Source organism: Sardina pilchardus, chromosome 18, assembly GCF_963854185.1.
Source record: "Sardina pilchardus chromosome 18, fSarPil1.1, whole genome shotgun sequence".
NCBI classification, from domain to species: Eukaryota; Metazoa; Chordata; class Actinopteri; order Clupeiformes; family Clupeidae; genus Sardina; species Sardina pilchardus.
The window spans coordinates 27,758,572-27,777,585 of record NC_085011.1 but is presented as its reverse complement, the minus strand read 5'-3'; the positions used below and the strand labels follow the sequence as shown (position 1 = coordinate 27,777,585).

Genomic DNA, 19,014 nt, shown 5'->3' with positions numbered 1-19,014 from the left:
ATTTTTTAATTGCGATAGGGGTCGCTTTCACAAATTTGACTGATTTCAGTAACATTGCGTTTGAAAAGCAATTAGTTCTATGTTGTTTTAGTTAGGAAGTTGGTTAAATTATGTATATTTTATTATTTTAATTTCTCTGAAAAGTTTAGGGAGGATTGTCCTCCCTTTCCTCAATGGACGAGCCTCCTCTGGGGCTGAGAAGGGAAGGGCAGAGAATTTGAATGACCGCAGTATCTTACAGCTCCTGCAGAGGGAGACAAAAAAAACAACACTAGAGAGACAAAACAGGGAGTCTGACAGTTTCCCATGGTGTGCAAATCTTTTCTTAACACATGAGCCCACATCTCCTTTAAGGCATCCCAATTCTTTAAAAAGTAATCCAAAAAGGCTTGGTCAGGGCACTGTTCTTTTAGCTTCTCTAAAACTGAGAGATATCTCGGCAGTGTTTGACTGTACATTATTGAGCATAATGAGGACAGCAGACTGGCCTTGGCCTCCTTGTGCAGCAGAAGCTCTGCAATTTTCTTCCTCCAATTTTTTATGACATGAAAAGTGCACAAAAGCACTTTGGCATTTGGAAAGTTCTCGTTAAGAACTTTTGTTTCTATGGAATCTTTATCCTCAAAGAACAAGTTTATGTTCTGCCACCGGATATTGTTTTTTTTTTTAAAAAACACTGAACAAACGTTGCCAACATAGCTTTCAGTTTCATGTCTCAAGAAAGCATATGCAACATGTTCCACTGTTGCATGATCATTTTCAATAGCAAAACACTGTAGTACGTTTGCTTGTTTTGTATGTGGAATCCACAAATACAATGTCAGGGTTTCTCTCAAATGCCCGACGCATCCCTGGAGACTGAATAAACAGTATCTGGAACTGTCCTGATTCATTAGCTTCTATTTCAGCTGTATATCCTTTTTCTTTCAGATTTTTGACGATATCCAGCATAATTTCAGCTTCACTTCGGTCATTCCGGGCACTTTTCTTAACTTGCTGTTTTATGTTGTGCATATCTGTGAGCATTAGGGCCTACATGTTTACCATACTTTTGCTAGACAAAGGTCTGAAACTTCTCAGCTTTTGAAGGTCTATGAAGTGTACAGTATGAGTTCAGTTTTAAAAGTTGAGTTAAAAACAACTTTTGCTGGGGTCAGATGACGTCTGTGTTGAGCACCTGTGTGGTTACTCACGGTAATTGGGTCACGTGGTGTTGGTGACGGCAATAGTCGTAATATCACTTGATCACTTGCTAGCGTTTGTGAATGAACAGAGAGGGGGTGATGGGGGAAGCCTTACTTTTTGCTGACCGTTTGATACCTATGGATACCTATGGACTATATTGAAACAACAGACATTGAGCTGCCTTGGATATCCAGAATGATGACAGTTTTTACACAGTAAAAGGATGTAACTTTATTGGAAGTAACTGGAGTTATTAAGCAGCGCGTTGAGCAAAGTCTCCCCTACTAGGAAGAAAAAAAGAAAAACTTTGACAATCACGATATGACCGCTACGCTAACGGCGGCCATAATAATAAACTGTTTTTCATTTCAGGGTTCAAATATCAAGTCAAAGGTAAAATTCCATGACTTATCCCTGACTTTCCCTGACAAAAAAATAAATTCCATAACCTACTGCAGTATACAGTATGAATGTTACATTCGGTAAATATGTGACGTGATCAGGCAAGAGGTTTGAGACAAAAACAGCAATGCTGCTTTGCAATTGTTGGACTTTTAAGTTTGTCAAGTTGTTCTGTCTTCTACATTCATGAAAGGTTCGGTATGAATGTTGAGTCATGCCTCATGAAACAGTCATGAATGCTTTATGTTCATGACAGCTGATATGAATGTATTATGAACTCACCTGTCAAGTAAAGTATTTCCCTGCTCTGCGATTGTTGGACTTTGATTTTGACATAAACAGTCATGAATGCTTTATGTGTGCAGTTTATGACAGCTGCTATGAATGTGTTATGAACTCAACCATCACGTAAAGTGTTACTGAGAAGGCAAATGACAGACTAAGCTAAGTTGATGAATATAATTGTCTGTACAGAAAAGCATACACTTTATAAACATATAATTAGAATTTACCTCTAATAAACATATTAGTAATCACTTCTGCATAAGATGTAGCAATCCAAAAAATATCCATTTTGAATTATGGCCTCCCGCCATCTTTGTCCTATTGAAAAACTGAGAAAATCATGTTACAGGTTAAAGACAGATACAGGATTTGCCCACTTGAATAATATGTTTTGTAACTTTACATGCTTGTCTTGACTATGAAACTTTGGGAGATTCGCTTTGAATGCCTCTTCTTTCATATCACACCAAAAAAGAACATACAGTCCCCTCCATATTGGAACACCTGCTAAAGTTGACTATAAAGAGGAATATAAAATCATCTTTTGGAAATTGAACTTAATCATGTCAAAAACGTATTCCCGAAGCACTTCTGAATTTATTTCCTCAGCATATTAGTCATATTATAGATTGTCATGGCCGTTATTTGAACAGTGAAAATAATACGAGTTTTTGAACTTTAACGTCACTAATGCTGATTATTCAATGATGCATTTGAATTGAAATATTTAAAATACTTTAACAGCAAAAAAAATGTATGAGATAAATTTAGATTAATTAATCACAGAGTATTTAATTAATGTATTGAATGTATCGTAAATAAATAAATGTTCTTCCTTTGCCTCATTGAGTTCAATGCAAATCAAACAGGCTAACAGGTTAACTGGAAAAAACACCATGCCAATCTCGAAGTCTGGAATCAGTCAGAGTAAACATTGTTTCCTAATCTTTTTTTCAGGCGTTTCAGACATATCTTTTATTGGCTCAATCGGCGAAAGGGTCGGGTCGGCTGTCTTTACTGGCTTGCTTGTAGGCCTAGCGCTGACTGAACTGAGGTGAGAACCTAGGCAAGGCAGGGCAGGGTAGTTGGGTGAAAATGAAGTGCTCTGATTGGCTGAAAGCACTCTGCTTACACTTATGCTACTGTAGCTCAGCGGCAGAATCAACTTCAGTGACAACTTCACTGAAATGACGAAATGCGAGATCAAGCGAAGTCAATGAAGTCTATGAAAAATACATACATGTTGGCAGGTTTGTGCTTGTGTCAAAGCAATGACTCACTGGTGAATAGATAACTAATAATAGTCATTAACAAATAGATAACTAGTAATACATTGTTTACACATTTATTCATTTACATTTACACTTTATATTTATTCACTGCACAGACACAAATAATGTATCCTTATCAAAAGCAAGTCTCCGTGAGGAACAAGTATCCTATACCATATACAGTAGGCTACAAGTATACAAATTCTGTGAGCTTAGGGTTGCTAATCCCTTGCTTTACCAATGAAGCTACGCAAACCATGACCATACAGTATACTTAAAGGTGCAGGCAGTGTATGATGTTGTGCTTGTTTATATTTACATTTCTTAGCAGACACTCTGGGGCCATTGCTCTGTCGCTAGTTTGGAGTTTAACACGGTTTTAAACTCCAACTCCCAACTCCAGTTTAAAACTGTGTTAAACTCCAAACTAGAGACAGAGCAAAAACAACACTAGAGATGTAACTAACCCCTCCCTTCACAACGTGTTTCATCTTTGTTTGGGACCAGGAAAGCCCCAATGTCTTTGTCTAGACATGGGTGGCGTGTTCTCCATGGCTTTCGCAGGTGAACCTGCTGTGTGGCACTGCACCATGAACGGTGTGAAGCTCAGCTTTAGACGTGCGTATCTCCAGCATTGATACCTGTTGACAGTTGCGGGGGAAATGCCATCTCTCTGTGCTCTAGTTGTTCCTGACGACCACGTTGTCTACGACGACGGCAGGGCAGTACAGGTAATTTCTTCTTGGTCATGAACACATAGAGTATGGGATCAACTATGGGATTCAGGGACAGGAGAGTGTCGGCCATTATGGCCAGAGGCTGGAGGGAGTCGCTCAGTGCAGGAGAGTTGCTCAGTACCAGGTGCACAACTATGCTTGGGAGAAAGAGTACTGTGTAGATGAACAGAACCAGGGCCAGAGTTCCCATAATCCTTCGCTGTTCACGAGAAGAGACAGATATGGACTTGGATAGGGCCCTCCATGTGCCCACAAAGAAGAATATGACAAAAGGATATGGGAGGAGGAATACAATAGACATGCTCATAAACGCTTTCTTTATATCCATGACATCTGTTACACATGTTACAAAAAAGCCACCTACGGCAACAACCATTGCCATCCATACAGTGAGAGAGTAGAGGAGTGATTTGGTGATCGAGTGGTGAAACCTGTACCACAGTGGATGGGCAATCATGACGTATCTCTCTCCAGCGATGAACACCATGAAGACAATGCTTGCCAGCATCCCCACAGAGTGAATGAAATGCAACAGTTCATATGTCAACCCAGCAGGATGTATGCTGTAGATGAATGGCTTGGTACATATCAGAAGCACATCAGAGATGAGCAGGTTGATAACATACACTGGGGCGATATGATCAGTCTTGATCTGAGAAAATAATCCATACATGGCCATAAAGACCATAGGCAGAGCGATGGGAAAAATCACCCAGCTGTGAATGGACCACATAAAACGGAAGTTGCTTGAATCTGTCGTGTTGAATAATGCCAGTATTTGTTCATACATTTTCTCCATGCTTTCCTCTCTGTGCAATGCCACTGAAAGAGATTGGGGATGCGGGTTAGAAAAACAGGATTCTCAGAAAAGAAGACAACCCAGACTCAATGATTACACATGCATCTCAGGCTGTTAATGCGATGCAAGTCTTGTCAAATTGAATCATTTGCCCCATCTGCCTGTTTTTGTGAGGCACCTCTAGTGATAGTCTGGTAGTATCACTATAACATACATTCCCTATATATCTTGGCTTCATTGAAAATGAGGGCTACCCTCAATGAACCTACGAGAATAAATAAAGGTTGAATGAATGAATGAATGAATGTATGAACAAGCATTCCCTATCAAAGTAGATTTCTAAATAGAAAACTAGACAAACCCTCTGGCGTAAGTGCAGTCTTGGCACTGTAAATGGGCGGGAAAAACTCTGAAATGACCGGTAAACGGGGCGAGACTTGATTCTGTTGTCTAAATTATTTGCTGTGCTGCACGCAATAGTGGTCCCATAGGCTTTTTAAACTGCTTAAATCAGATCACAGGAAACTCTATCCAAAATAGAATGGAACTGATGACAGGAACTGATTGGTCATCTTGCAGAGGTTATGAACCACGTCTGTAAAATGATGCTGCTTATAGTTTCTGTTGAGCTTTCTCTTGCTGTCAGCATCTACCATAGGTGGAAAATATGCCATGTAAATCACATTCATAAAAGAGAAAATCCAATATTCTATATTGCACATTTAGGCTACATGAAAACAACCACAGAAATATATAGTCATACGTTGTTTACTTTCTGCTTAAACACATAACACATCCACCTCCTGAAGCTAAAGCTAAAATAGAGTTTTCACTCTCATTGCAGCATATCACTATACAGTACTTTCCTTCACTTACTCTTCTTGAAGTTCAGTTTATCTGCACAACATACAAGATATTAGTCACCTTACCGACTGGAGTGGAAAGGAGAGATGATCCCTGTGCCCTGACCGGTGGTGAGCATACAGCAGCATTTGAGAGGGGGATCCACCAGGAAGTGATGGCTACGTTGATGAATTACAAATTAGCCAATGTAAACATCAGGAGCTGAAATCTGTTACCTCTCACCATGCAAAACGTCCATTAATTAATTACCCTTTGATTTCATAGAAAGCATTATAAGTTTATTTGCATTGTCATAATGAACGTTAATTTAGAACATTGTATTAAAGTCACTGGAGCAAACTTTGAACATGAAAACAAAAAAAAGGCACTTAAAGCAACACTAAAGCACTTTTCCTCCGTCGCACACGCTATTTGTTTATCAAATAGCAATGTCCACAGACAAGGTAGAGTATGTTGCATGAGTTTATGAAAGTATGATGTATTACGACATCAAAGCAAGTCAAATTTGTAGTTTCTTATGTCTCATTTCATCAAACTACAGATACGCTACCCGATCTGGTAAAGTTACATTGTGCGGTTATAGCTGATAGAGGGCCACGAAGTGAAAGCAGCAGTCACCCTGTTACGAGTTGATGAACCGCTGAAATGATTTTGAAAACATTATTTTAAGGTACGAAAAAAAAAGTGTTGCTTTAAAGGAGAATTCCGGTGTGATATTGACTTAAAGTGTGTTGAAACATGATACTGAGTGTGAGAGTTTGTCTCAGAGCTGATCTCGACCTGCCACCTGCACTCCGAAATCTGCCGCTAGCTAAAACAGATTTTTTTCAATGACAGTGGCTCGGGGATCGGCTTATTAAGATGGCGCCGAACGTTAAACTTTCGGAAGTGACTGCCTGAATAAACAGTCATGTAAGTAAACCACCAGTGCTTTTTCAAAGTTCTCGATGTCTCGTTTTAAATGTCAGGGCCCTCAGAAATCTACCAATAAAGTGTGGAGCTACTTTGAGCCTCATAAATGGTGTAAAACAGTGATTTATTTGCATGGATAAGCCGATGCCCGAGCCACTGCCATTGAAAACCTGTTTTAGCATTGGCAAGCTAGCAGGCAGCGGCAGATTTTGGAGTGCAGAGGGCAGGTCAAGATCAGCTCTGAGACAAACGCTCACACTCGGCATCATGTTTCAACACACTTTAAGTCAACATCACACTGGAATTCTCCTTTAAGCGACCTTATCAATAAACTGCTTTTCATTTCAGTTAAAATGTAAAGCCAAATGTAAAATTCCATGACTTATCCCTGACTTTTCCTGCCAAAAAAAGGTAACACTTTACTTGACGGGTTCGTTCATAACACATTAACAGCTGTCATGAACTGCACATGAAGCATTCATGACTGTTTCATGAAGCATGACTCAACATTCAAACCAACCCTTTCATGAATGTGGAAGACAAAACGTCAAAAACTTGTCAAAATAAAAGTCCAACAATTGCAAAGGAGCATTGCTGTCTTTTTGTTTTAGCCAACCTGATCATGTCACATCTTAGTCAACGGGGAAGTCCAGTGTCCAGGAGAATTCAGTTTATCTGTTTGTTTATTTTATGATAGTTACCTCTGAAGAATACAAAATAGATCAGTGTTTTTCAACCACTGTGCCGTGGCACACTAGTGTGCCGTGACATATTGTTAGGTGTGCCGTGGGAAATTATCCAATTTCACCTAAGTGGTCTAAAAAAGAGTGAATAGAAATAATTTTCTTTGTGTTCATTTGATTCCCATTCAAGACACTTTGACAAGAATGACTTGATAGTTATTGCGGGCTACAGATTTTTATTTAATTTCATTTTCAATAAAATTTCAATTTATTTAACATTTTCGGCTGGTGGTGTGCCTCAGGATTTTCTCAATGAAAAAAGTGTGCCAAGGCTCAAAAAAGGTTGAAAAACACTGAAATAGATATATAAAACAGGAATGTCCAACCATTCAGAGGTCCACAAATGGTCAGTAGCCTAGTTCACTTCCCAGTTTGATGAATACTTCACAACTTGTGAGATTTGAAGTAGAGATGTTGAGATGCAAACGCTGGAGAGGATTCATAATACCATTCATTCAGTCATGAATGCTTCATGTGTTCATGACAGCTGTTATGAATGTGTTATGAATGAATGAACACGTCAAGTAAAGTGTTACCCAATTGTTGGACTTCTACATTCATGAAAGGTTTGGTATGGATGTTGAGTCATGCCTCATGTCATGAAACAGTCATGAATGCTTTATGTGCAGTTCATGATAGCTGCTATGAATGTGTTATGAACTCACCCGTCAAGTAAAGTGTTTGGGCAAATGACAGACTAAGCAAAGTTGATGCATAATTGTCTGTACAGAAAAGCATACACTTGTATTATATAAACATGTAATGTTAATCACCTCTATGTAATAAATGCAGATTAGAATTGACTTCTAATACATACTGTATAAACTTGTTGATAATAAGATTAGTTAGCAATCCAAAAAAATCTACCACACCTGGTCAAAGATGTATCTCTAATTGTTGTCAAGATACAGCATTTTGAATTATGGCCTCCCGCCATCTTTGTCCAATTGAAAAAAATGCGAAAATGTGTTTAAAGTTACATGTTACAAACAGATACAGGAGAATTTGCCCACTTGAGTAATATGTTTTGTAACGTTACATGCTTGTCTTGAAAGATTCATTTTGAATGCTTCTTCTTTCATATCACACCAAAAAAGAACATATACAGTATACAGTCCCCTCCACATGTAAGTATTAGAACACATGCTAAAGTTGACTATAAAGAGGAATATGAAATTGATCTTAATCATGTTAAATTGTTCATCATGTTAAAAAAACTTCTTCCCGAAGTACTTTTTAATTTATTTCCTCAGCATATTAAGCCATATTATAGATTGCCATGGCCATTATTTGAACAGTGAAAATAATAATAAAAGAGTTTTTGAACTCTAATGTCACTAATGCTGATAATTCAATGATGCATGTGAATTGAAATATTTTAAATACTTTAACAGCAAAAAAATTATATGCAATAAATTTAGATTAATTAATCACATAGTATGTAATTAATTATTTCAACATTTTTAATCGATTGACAGCCCTAATTTGAACCCATGCTAAAGTTGACTAAAAAGAGGAATATAAAATCATCTTTTGACAATTGATCTTAATGCCTTAATTAAAAAAACTTCAACTTCGATGTCTTTGTTTCCAGTTTTCAGAGCCTGGGCTGCCTACAGAGACCAGAGGTGCGTAAAATTAGCAAACGAACATTTACATAGACGAACATTTGCATATGTTTGCAAACAGTTTTCCACGAGCCTTGAGTTTTCAGCGAACATTTGCGAACAATCACAAGCAGTCTGAGGAGGTCGTTCTCCACGGACATACCGTATAGTGGAGCTGGATGTGAGACTGATGAAGGCAACAATGCAATTACCATTAGAAGGAAATATTAGCTCCAAATCAAACATGTTCACCATGAACGTTTGGTACTGTTTGCCAAATTTGAACGCACCTCAGATTTAATGTTTACAGTGTACTGGACTCTCAAGATGGGCACCTTGTGATGTGGCAAAAAAACATGTTTTGGGCTTGAAATCGCGTACAGTCACTTACTGCACCTTTAACTCTCAGTGAGCTTCTATGCTGTACTGCATGTTAACCTGAGTTAAGACTAATGTGGGGAGAGGGGAGTTTGAGAGGCAGATCACACCATTAAAGCCATCTGTGTGGAAGCAAGGAACCTCAGTAGGACAGACACGATCTTACAGCCATACAGAGCAACACACTTATCAGAGATTGGACATGGGTGGTGTGTTCTCCATGGCTTTCGCAGGTGAACCTCCTGTGTGTCACTGCACCATGAACGGACTGAAGCTCAGCTTTAGACGTGCGTATCTCCAGCATTGATACCTGTTGACAGTTGCCGGGGAAATGCCGTCTCTCTGTGCTCTAGTTGTTCCTGATGACCACGTTGTCTACGACGACCGCAGGGCAGTACAGGTAATTTCTTCTTGGTCATGAACACATAGAGTATGGGATCAACTATGGGATTCAGGGACAGGAGAGTGTCGGCCATTATGGCCAGAAGCTTGAAGGAGTCGTCTATGAACAGCCAGGGAGAGTTGCTCAGTACCAGGTGCACAACTATGAATGGGAGAAAGAGTACTGTGTAGATGAACAGCACTAGGGCCAGAGTTCCCATAATCCTTTGCTGATCATGAGGAGAGACAGATATGGACTTGGATAGGGCCCTCCATGTGCCCACGAAGAAGAATATGACAAAGGGATATGGGAGGAGGAATATAATAGGCAATAGATATATCGCTTTTTCTAGGTCCAAGACATCTGTTATTATTGCTACTACAAAGCAGCCTACGCCAACAACCATTGCCATCCATAGAGTGAGAGAACAGAGGAGTGATTTGGTGATCGAGTGGTGAAACCTGTACCACAGTGGATGGGCAATCATGACGTATCTCTCTCCAGCGATACACACCATGAAGACGATGCTCGCCAGCAGTCCCACCAAGTAGAGGAAATTCAACAGTTCAAATGTAAACCCACCAGGATGTATGCTGTGCATAAGTGGCTTGGTACATATCAGAAGCACATCAGAGATGAGCAGGTTGATAACATACACTGGGGCGACATGATCAGTCTTGATCTGAGAAAATAATCCATATATGGCCATAAAGACCAAAGGCAGAGCGATGGGAAATATTACCCAGCAGTGAATGGACCACATAAAACGGAGGTTGCTTGAATCTGTCACGTTGAATAATGCCAGTACTTGGCCATACATTTCCTCCATGCTTTCTTCTACACTCTGAGCAGTCCAACAGTAATGCCACTGGAAGAGATTGGGGATGCGGGTTAGAAAAACAGGATTCTCAGAAAAGAGGAAAACCTAGTAGACTCAATGATACTCACGCACACGGATCTCAGGCTGGTAATGCAATGCACGTTTTGTCAAATTCAGTCAATTGCCCCATCTGCCTGTTTAATGAGTCTGTTATGTATCAAAGCAGATTTCCAACTAGAAAACTAGACAAACCCTCTGGTGTTAGTACACAGTCTTGACCCTGTAAATGGGTTGGAAACTCAAAACGACCGGTAAACGGTGTGAGACATGACTCTGTTGTCCAGCTCAAATATCAATCTTTTGGCTATATGCTCGTCTCAAATATTCACTTGGTGTGCTGCAGGCAAACTAAGAGTGACTCTTCCAGGCTTCAAATGTTTTTAAACTGCTTAAATCAGATCAGGAAACTCTATCCAAAATATAATGGAATTAATGACAGTAAGCCTTGTATTACTGATTGTACATACTCTTCTTGCAGAGCCCTAATATCTATCTATATCTATCTATAAGGCATGAACTGTGTCCATCAAATTGTTTCTTATGAGCTTCCTCTTGCTTTCAGCCCAGTCTCCTCTAATCTCTTTTGAGTCTGTTTTTATACCAGCTCATGGATACATGTACTGTACAGTACAGCAGACACATACCACAATATTGGCAAAATGATTTGCTGACCTGCCTTGATTTGCAAATGAACTTAAGTGACATCCCACTCTTAATCCAATTCCCATCTTCTGGGAAGGCTTTCCACAAAGTTTAGGAGTATATGTTTATGGGATTTTTTGACCATTCTTTCAGATGCACATTTGTGAGGTTACACACTGATGTTGGACAAGGAGACTGGCTCTCAGTCTCCGCTCTAATTCATCCCAAAGTTGTTCTATTGGGTTGAGGCCAAGCCAGTCCAGTTAATCCTCAACAAACTCACCGGTGCACAGTCATGTTAGAACAGGAAGGGGCCATTCCCATTAACACACTCCTAAACCTTGTGGAAAGCCTTCCAGTTTAAGATGTTATAGCTGCAAAGGGTGGACCGTCGTCATATTAAACCCTATGGATTAAGAATGGGATTTGATCTAAATTCATATGTGAGTCAAGGCAGGTGAGCAAACATATAGTGTATACTGTACACAATTGTTCTCTAGCTATTTCTACCATTAGTGGGAGATATTCAGCGTAAATCACATTCATAAAAGAGAAAATCCAATATCCTATATTACCCATTTACATAAAACATCCACTGAATTATACAACCATACAGCGTTTACTTTCTGCTTTCTGCTTTAAAACACTTAAATATCCACCTGCTGAAAAAGAGTTTTCACTCTCTTTGCAGCACAGTTTTCCTACATTTGCTGCTGTCAGACTGCCAGGACACCCATCCACACCCACACCCACACACACACACACACACACACACACACACACACACACACACACACACACACACACACACACACACACACACACACACACACACACACAGTAGGTGGTTATTTACTTGAAATTGAAGTTCAATTTATCAGCACATCATTACCAAACCCAACCAACTCACATGAACCTCACACAAATTGTAGTTAATGGTCGACAGACCATTTACAGTCTGACCATCTATCTATCTGGACAATCCAAATAAAACGTGACCCTTTAACCTAAAGATAGCAGAAGATACTAGTCACCTTACCGACTGGAGAGGAACGGAGAGATAATCCCTGTGCTCTGAACAGTGGTGAGAATACTGTGGCGATTGAGAGGGGGATCCACCAGGAAGTGATGACTACGTTGATGAATTACAAACAAGCCAATGTAAACATCAGGAGCTGATATCTGTTACCTCTGACCATGCCAAATGTCCATTAATTAATTACCCTCTGGCTTCATGGAAAGTATTATTAGTTTGTTTACATTGTTAAAATGAAAGTTAATATACTTGTATTAAAGTCACTGAGCAAACTTTGAAGAAAACAAAACAAATGAACATAACCAACCTTATTAGTAAACTGTGTACAATATATTGCTATACTGCAAACTTTCTCCATCCAGAGAGAGAGAGGGAGAGAGAGAGAGAGAGAGAGACACTGAATGAGTTAGTGAGGGAGAGAAAGTAGAAATGATCCTTGTCCAATGGATTGGGACTGCTCTTGTAAAATTCTGCTCAGAGGATCAGTATCAGCATGACAATTAAAAGCAATCTCAGCAGTATACAATTTGAGTCTTAACCTCCACATTTTTCTCATACTGTACATAATGAGTCTTCACACATACAGACAGTTTTGTATGCAAGTTAAAAGGAACAAAAACAAAAATAGCCTACCACATAAATCGCCCCAATGTATTAACCTGAATGAATTTGGCAAAATCAATGTATAAACTGCAGTTAATAGTTGGGAAATTGCAGTAGTCACTTTCAAAACTGAGTATTAAAATATTGGCATGACAGTCATTTATTTTGACCACGCTAGTATAGCTAGCATAGCTAGCATATAGGACTTAGGTCTTATAGGAAGTTTTTTTTTTGGTCCATGATTCCCGGGACGCAAAAACACTGGGGCACATGAAACTTGGGGGGTATGTTGCCCCAATAGACTTACGAAAACCCAGAACTGCAGTTTTACCTAAACAACTAGCTGAACCGTAGCACCCAAGATGTCACAATTTTTATGGTATGTTGGTCTCAAGCCCATAACCACTCATTTGTGATTTGCAACCTCCCCCAGCAAAACACCAAACACACACATGCACACCCCTTTGCATTTTTACCTTTGCTCTCATGTGCACATGGTCGTGGGCTACTTATGTCCACATGATCCTGCATTGCAGAGTAAACATCACAGCAGACATAGCCTACTTGCACCATACAGATATCCCTGTAAGCATAATCTTGATAATTAAACTGCAGTATTTGCATAGGTATATTACGTGGTATCTCCATTCCAGCTAAGAGAGGAATGAATAGACTGCTGTTGAGCTGCTGACACTAGTTTCATAAAGACAGGAGGACAGCAGACCATGAACACAAGCCTCGGGAAGACACCGCAGGCCAGACTCAGGACCCTGGACTTCCATCACATTCTTCTTGTCCGTGGTTGCCTCAGGAATGGGAGCCTCTTGACATGACACATGCTGCGAAAGAGAAAGAGAGAGAGAGTGAGAAAGAGAGAGAAAGAGAGGAGGAGGAGGGGGGGTGTCAGATGCCTCCGTCATGGAAAAGAGCCTAAAGAGTCTGTCAAAGAAGAATAAGTTTGTTGATTTGTGCTGGGAAATTAATCCTGCTCTTCAACTGAAATGTCATGGTAACAGCCTAACGTCTATGTTACTGTCAATGTGAATGTCAGAACCGAGGTTTGTGATAACTGTTTGATATATGGCAGATACAAAATGTATCTCTGGTTAAACAGTGGTAGTGTAAAGAATATACATGTGAAAGGTATATAAAGTCTCATTATTATTATTATAATTATTATTATTCAGAGTCAGAGGCTAATGTAAGGCTACTATTTAATTATAGAGTTTAACTACTGTAATTGTATGCAAAATGATTCTTCACAGGATTCATAACAGCCTATTAACAAGATTTCCTATATGTAGAATACTGTTAGAAGCTAGTTATAATACATGATATGAATAAAATGGAACATTATAACAGGCAACAAAACTGGACTGACGGTAGCCCTGGCAACATCACAGCTGAGAGAGTGGCGCAAATTGTGGGTTGGGTGACATTTGCCGTCGGACTTCCTGCCATCTGCTTGGCTATCTACATGCTGAGTCAGCTGGTGAAGGGTGGCAACGGCACACCGGTCCAGGCCATTAACCTGCTCATCGCGGACATCTTCAACCTCTTCACAAGACCACAGACCATCAGCGGGAGCACGACGGTCGAGCTGGGCACAGACATCCCCTCCCTCATCTTCTACTTCGGGGTGGCCAGCAACATCGTGTTCATGGTTGGTGTGGCCCAAGAGCGCCACCTGTTGGTGGCCAGCCAGCGGTGCCACGGCTGCTGCCGAAAGGCCAAGCATTCGTCTCTGATCTCGCTGGCCACTTGGGCGGCGCCCATCGGCATCGTCCTCCTGCTCTACTTCGGCTTCGTGCTGGCGTTCTCCGTCTGTCTGCTGGTGCCCTTCCCGCTCCTCGTCTTCTTCCTGCTGGACTCCTGCCGGGCCTCACTGTGCTGCCCCACCTCCGTCCGACCGTCGCAGAGGCGCCGAGTCCTGGCCATGCTGGTCACCATCCTCCTCAACTACAGCCTCCTCTTCTTGCCCTTTGCTCTGGCCACTCTGCTGTCCAGCCTGGAGGTCCAAATCAGTGGGTATGAATACTTTGGCTTGGTGGCCAACATGATGTTGTTTCTGAGTCCTGTTATTAACCCCTTTCTGACATTGCTGCTGACCAAGAGCCTGAGAGAGCTCTTGGACACCCTTCCCTGCTGCAGACGCAAACAGACACAGACTGTGGACTCATCTGTTGTGCTTGAGAACCCAAATGTTGCCCTCCCCTTGTCAGACACAGAAAACACTATCTCAGTGGCCTCTGGTAAGGGGGAGTCTCCTAACGGTATCTCAACCGTTTTTGAGAACTTCAGTGCTACTGTTGGTATGTCTGGAACGTCAGCTCAGATTCCCACTGTCTCTGGAGGCTTATCTGCCCTCCCACACATGGGTATGACTTCCAGTCAGGCTCCTTCACCTTTTGGGAACCTATCCACAATACCTGGGCTCCCTAATATGGGTATGACTTCCAGTCAGGCTCCTACACCTTTTGGGAACCTATCCACAATACCTGGGCTCCCTAATATGGGTATGACTTCCAGTCAGGCTCCTACACCTTTTGGGAACCTAACCACAATACCTGGGCTCCCAAACATGGGGAGTATGATTGGCAGTGAGGGTCCAACACCATTAGGAAGTCAATCCAAGGACCCCGCAATGTCTGGACTTCCAAACATGAGTATGATTCGCAATGAGGGTCCTACATCTTTAGGGAACCTAACCCTAAACACCAACATGTCTGGAGGTCTAAATGCGGGTCTGGCCTCAAGTCAGGTTCCTACACATTTGGAGAACCTAACCACAATGTCTGAACTCCAAAATGTGGGTCTGGCCTTCAATCAGGTTCTTACACCTGTAGGGAACCAAACGAGGGACACCACAGTGATTGCACTTCCTATCTGGGGTCTGACTTACAGTCAGGTTGCATATTTAGGGAACCTACCTGACAACACCACTGTGATTGGACTTCCAATAGTGGGTCTGATCTGCAGCCCAAACCCTACACATTTAGGGGACATAAATAGGGACCTTACAACACCAGACGTGCCTGATACAGATCCATCAGAGTCTGGCATTACCACAAAGCTCTGACAGATGGTGAAGGTAGACTCCTGTCATATCAGTTGTTAACCACTAGGTGTCATCTTGGTACTTGTTTGAGACTGTACATAGCTGCCTAAAAAAGATTCATGTTGCTCTTCTGAACATTCTTCACCTGACACTTTGATGATGGTTTATTGACAAATAATTAACAGGCATCAAATAATTCAGATGACAAAAGACATTTTGTCTCTGATGCTCTGGACTACTAACCATAATATGCTCACAATGAATATTCATGGACTACTTAACTTAATCCAGATAAAATAAACTGAAATTAAAATGACAATGAAGCTGGACGAAAACCACATGTAGTGTGCATGAGTGACTGAGAGTAATTTCAAAGGCATTTACAGTATGAACTACTGTGCCTCTCCTTTGTCCTCTTGTTGTGGGGACATTCACACGTCACACACACACACACACACACACACACACACATACACACACACACACACACACACACGAAGCTATGGAGAACTGCACACTTGGGTATAATTTCAATATCTTCTCTTTAATAATTTTAAAACAAGATACAAATATTGTCTCAGAGATATAAGACTAGAAAGCTAGCAGTGTAAAACATCTGACGTCTCTGCAGGGTAGCAATGAGCCCGTGGGCTGGAGAGTAGAGATACAGAAAGATAGAAAGAAAAGAGAGGAGATCTCCAGCTGCACGGGCCAACGGTAAAAAGTTTGAGGCACGACCACCAAAGTGGGGAGACATCAGCTGCTTGTGTGTGTGTGTGTTTTGTTTTTCACAAAAAAAGGTGGTTGTTCCCGGTGGCTTAATGTCAGCTGACACACACACACACACACACACACACACACACACACACACACAGCCACACACGCTCACATACTCACACACACACACACTTTGTAAACAAAAAGCTCATTCCAGAGATGTCAGAACCAGGTGCAACCTACATTACACGTAAATGAAAAACAAAAGAAGTGTTGTGTTAAAAAAAACTCAGAACAGGACAGGTTTTGAAGTCTGTCTTTCTTTTCAGTGACACCATCACTGAGTCCTGAGCGTGTAGAACAGAAGGCCTTAAAAAGAAACAAACTTGACATCAGCTTGTATTCGTCTCTCTGACAAGGAGTATTGAACAAACAAAAGACAAAACAAAACAAAACAAAACAAAGTAAAACAAACATAGAATATCAGGTCCATAGTCCCTGCAGCCAGCTCCTGGTCCCTGGCTGTTGCTGTATCTCTACCACCAGGGGGCACTGTGGCATCTCTGAGCAGTTCCAGCTGGTTGGGGTCAGGCGATTGGCCTGAGTGTTTCCCTCGGGCAGCTCCCATTGGAAGACGGCCCTGTCCGTCTGTCAAAGCCGAGCAGGGCAGGGGGTGGAGGGGGGGTCTGGTGAGCGGGTGTGGCGTGGTGTTGGGAGTAGGAGTGGCTAAAGGCAGGGATGGGCGGGGGTTTTCCGGGTGCGTGCTGGGCTAGGCTAGACTCGGCTGGTCTGGTCTGGGCTTGGACTACCGGCGTGGCTGATGTCGACTGGGCCGGGGGAAGGGCGCCACGGCGGCGGCGGAGGTGGAGGTAGGAGTGGAGGCTGTGGCGGCGGCGTCCTCAGCCTCCTCCAGCTCACCCTGGAGCTCCTGGCTCACGCTGGACTGCAGGGCAGCCGGGGTCAGCCACTCCTTGGGCAGGCAGCTCTGGAGGAAGGGCACGCAGGAGCTGAAGTAGGCCAGTCGGTTCACCCAGCGCGGGATCTCACGGCCACACAGGATCTGCCCGGAGGGAAAGAGGAAGAGAAAAACAGAGAGAGGGATAAATCATGAAAGTTAGCAACTGGTCATAATAAAGGATTAAATGACACAAGTTCAGGGAATTGAGAAAAAAAGGACCCTCGGGCCCTCAAAGACCAACCACCACAATCACCATTATGAGAGCAACTCTCTCTACAACACATGTAATCTCTGTACAACACATGTAATCCCTTTACAACACAAGGAATTGCTCTATTACACAAGTAATCTCACCACAACACATGTAATCCACAACACAAGTAATCTACAACAATAGTAATCTCTCTATACACAACGAATCCCTCTACAACATAAGTATTCTGATGTGTAATGCACCACCTCAAAGTATTCACTATTGTGAATGGAAATATACAGTTTCGGACCCTGGGTCAAATCTGTGTTTCTGACCAAGGAATCTTTAGAGGCAAAAAACTAAACTGTGTGCTTCGTGCAGTGAGCACCTGCATTGAGGCCTTCAGTCCTGGGACGTGCCTTAAAGCAACGCCAAAGCACTTTAGCTAGTGTATGTTGCATGATTATATGAAAGTATAATGTAATGCAACATCGAAACAAGTCAAATTGGTAGTTTCCTATGTCTCATTCCATTGAACTACAGATCCGCTACCAAATCTAGGGCGCATTTCCCAAAACCATAGCTGCTGACTAAGTTAGCAGCTTTGTTGGTTACAATTCAATTTCCCATAGCCAACCAACTAAGTTGTGAACAGGTTAGCAACTATGGTTTTAGGAGACGCACCCCTGGTATAGCCAATAGAGGGCCGCAAAGCGAATGCAGAAGTGCCGTTCACCCTGTTACGAGTTGATGAAACACTGAAATGATTTTGGAAACATTTTTTTAAGGTACAAAAAAGTCTTCAGTGCTGCTTTAAGACTAATCATCTGCCCCGACAGGTAACAGAGTCTGTCACTGTGATAGTGTCATGATGATGTTATTTTCAGCAATCATAATGCCCTCTCTCATCGTCCTCACTATTTACATTACTGTATTACTATATTACTATATTACTGAACCATACCACAGTATTTGAGAGTTTCTATGTTGGTGATTCAGTGCTTCTGACATGTTTATGTCAGTTTAACGACTGGGGGCTTTTTAAAAGCACATGGCAACTACCAATCAGAGTGCTTCAGGGGAAAAGATCCAGAAATGTGGTGCTGGAGGACATGACTTACTGTATGCCAACCTTCCACAACCAAAAAAAAGAAAAGCGTAATCCCATCAGGAAGTAAGCTGGCCCTGACCTGGTTGTTCACCCTGGTGTGAAAACTCATTTTAATTTGCAAGTATAATCATACAATCGAGGTGACACTCAAGCATCAAAAGGTAGAATGGCCATGCCTACACAACACTACGACAGTCTAATACTAACCACACACACACACACACACACACATAGACACAAACACAGAACAC

At 41.6% G+C, this 19,014-nt stretch overlaps 1 protein-coding gene across 1 annotated transcript in view; it reads right to left on the bottom strand.

The window, feature by feature from the left end:
* Window positions 1–16,307: 16,307 nt before the first annotated feature.
* desi2 (desumoylating isopeptidase 2) overlaps window positions 16,308–19,014 on the bottom strand; it is a 38,650-nt gene continuing 35,943 nt past the window's right edge. The window contains exon 5 of the mRNA XM_062519999.1: window positions 16,308–17,561. Within this exon, the coding sequence (XP_062375983.1) occupies window positions 17,307–17,561 (255 nt within the window). The 3' untranslated portion in view covers window positions 16,308–17,306. The remainder of the gene's footprint in view (window positions 17,562–19,014) is intronic.